The sequence below is a fragment of the Orycteropus afer genome, unplaced genomic scaffold (genome assembly GCF_000298275.1).
Source record: "Orycteropus afer afer isolate SDZICR_OR568_19922 unplaced genomic scaffold, OryAfe1.0 scaffold00232, whole genome shotgun sequence".
NCBI classification, from domain to species: domain Eukaryota; kingdom Metazoa; phylum Chordata; class Mammalia; order Tubulidentata; family Orycteropodidae; genus Orycteropus; species Orycteropus afer.
This window is the reverse complement of record NW_006921819.1, coordinates 2,435,910-2,437,761: the sequence shown is the minus strand read 5'-3', so window position 1 is coordinate 2,437,761 and position 1,852 is coordinate 2,435,910. Positions and strand designations below refer to the sequence as shown.

The following is a 1,852-nucleotide window of genomic DNA, read 5'->3' as shown; positions in this document are numbered from 1 at the left end:
ATATATATATATATATATATATATTGTGTGTGTGTGTGTGTGTGTGTGTATGAGACACAACATATGCCAATTAAACAAAGAATACTATTTTGAAAGCATGAACTGTGACACAACCAGTTTCAGGGAGAAATTAGGAAATGAAAGACCACAGGAGAAGATTGCTGTTAATATACCTTATAGAGTCAGCCACATAAAGATGGTGTATGAATCTGTGGTAGTAGGTAAAATTGCCCAGGGGGGAAGATTAACTAGAGGAGAGACTCAACACTGAATCCTGGGAATGTCCTAGCTGTTAGAAGTCAGTATTTAAAGGAGAAGATAGTGAAGAAAAGAAAACTAGAATGGCATCAAGACAAGACTGTTCCAAGAAGGAGTAGAGGTTGAATTAAATATAGAGTAGTCAGAGAATGTAGCAATACTGAGACTTATTGACCATTGAAAAAAAAAGTTAATTGAATTGATGAAAAAAAAAGTTCATTGAATTGATGAAAACAAAAACCAAATTAGAATGTATGGAAGAGTAGGAGGCAATAAGTGCTATAACTAGAAAGAGTAAAAATGAGTGTGATATAGTTTATGATGAAGAGAGTATATCTTCATTGCCTAAGAAAGAGTCCAGCTTTTTATTTTGGTTTATTTTGTTTCACAGGCTTGAGGATCTTGGCTTAAAACAATTTACTGTAGCTGAACTCTTTACTCGCATATTCATCCCCACTTCCTTCCTGCTAGTGTGCATTTTGCACCTCCACTACTTCCATGACCGATTCCTGGAACTCACAGACCTCAAATCCATTCCCAGAAAAGAAGACAACACCATCTACAGGTGAGTGAGTACGAGAAACACATACAACCTGGTATCCAGAAGGCAGCCTTCTCCCCAGCCTTTGGTTACTCACCTTTCAGGAAGCCAATAATCTAACTTAGAGTTTCAACTCTCAATTTTCCTTGAGTACTAACCCATGAGTGGAAAAAACAAAGAGAGAGAGAGAGAGAGAAAATATAGAATATTTGGTGATACTTTCTGAAACAATTGGTTGTAACTTATCACTGGTTAAAATAAAGTGATCCTGAAAAGCATGTAAGTAGATTCAGAGGAACTATGCAAACTAAAATACTTTATGTAGTTGGTGATGTATATGTCCTCCCTAGGCAGTCTGTTTATATATATTTTAAGACATTTATAGAATCTGATTAATTCCAGGATGAGTTTTCTGCTATATTCACAAAGTAGCCACTGGGAGAACATATCAAAAGATGATATTTTTCTTCTGGAAATGAAGAACCTTGTCTAAAAGGACAGTCTGAAATCTACTAGTAACTAGAAAAGAAAGTAAAAATAATGTCATCTTTCATTGTCTTTCTCTTGTTGTCTTCAGATGAGAATAATTGTTTACAAGTAACAAATGAGCTATTGCTTATTCTGCCCATGTTTGTTGATACTACCATGAGTTATCTCACATCCTTTAATTTGTTCTGTCCCAGGAGAATTATAAGCATTCTTCAAATGAATGCTAACACTGATTTTCTTCTCTGCCTCATATTTAGCTTGTGATTAAGTTTTTAGAAAAACTTGTTAAGGAAATAAGGTATCAAAGGGCTGTATTAAGAGGAATATGGATGCTATAATTGAAAATTCCCTGTAACTGTTTGACATCGAGGTAAAAACAAAGAATATCTTAATAAGAAGAAGAAGAAGTATTTTATCACACACATTTTATAAAATAGGAAACTTTCAATTTTCTGTAGTAGAGAATGGAAATGATTCGTTTAACATTGCTTATGATATTTGTGGAAAATTATATGTGTGCATGTGTATGCATGTATGTCTGTGTGTGTGTGTGTGTGTGTGTGT

General features: G+C 34.2%; 1 protein-coding gene across 1 annotated transcript in view; it reads left to right on the top strand.

Annotated features, from left to right (window-relative positions):
* The window catches only part of PIEZO2 (piezo type mechanosensitive ion channel component 2), a 778,516-nt gene that overhangs the window by 613,948 nt on the left and 162,716 nt on the right, over positions 1-1,852 (top strand). The window contains exon 17 of the mRNA XM_042782059.1: positions 650-823. Coding sequence (XP_042637993.1) covers positions 650-823 — 174 coding nt within the window. The remainder of the gene's footprint in view (positions 1-649; positions 824-1,852) is intronic.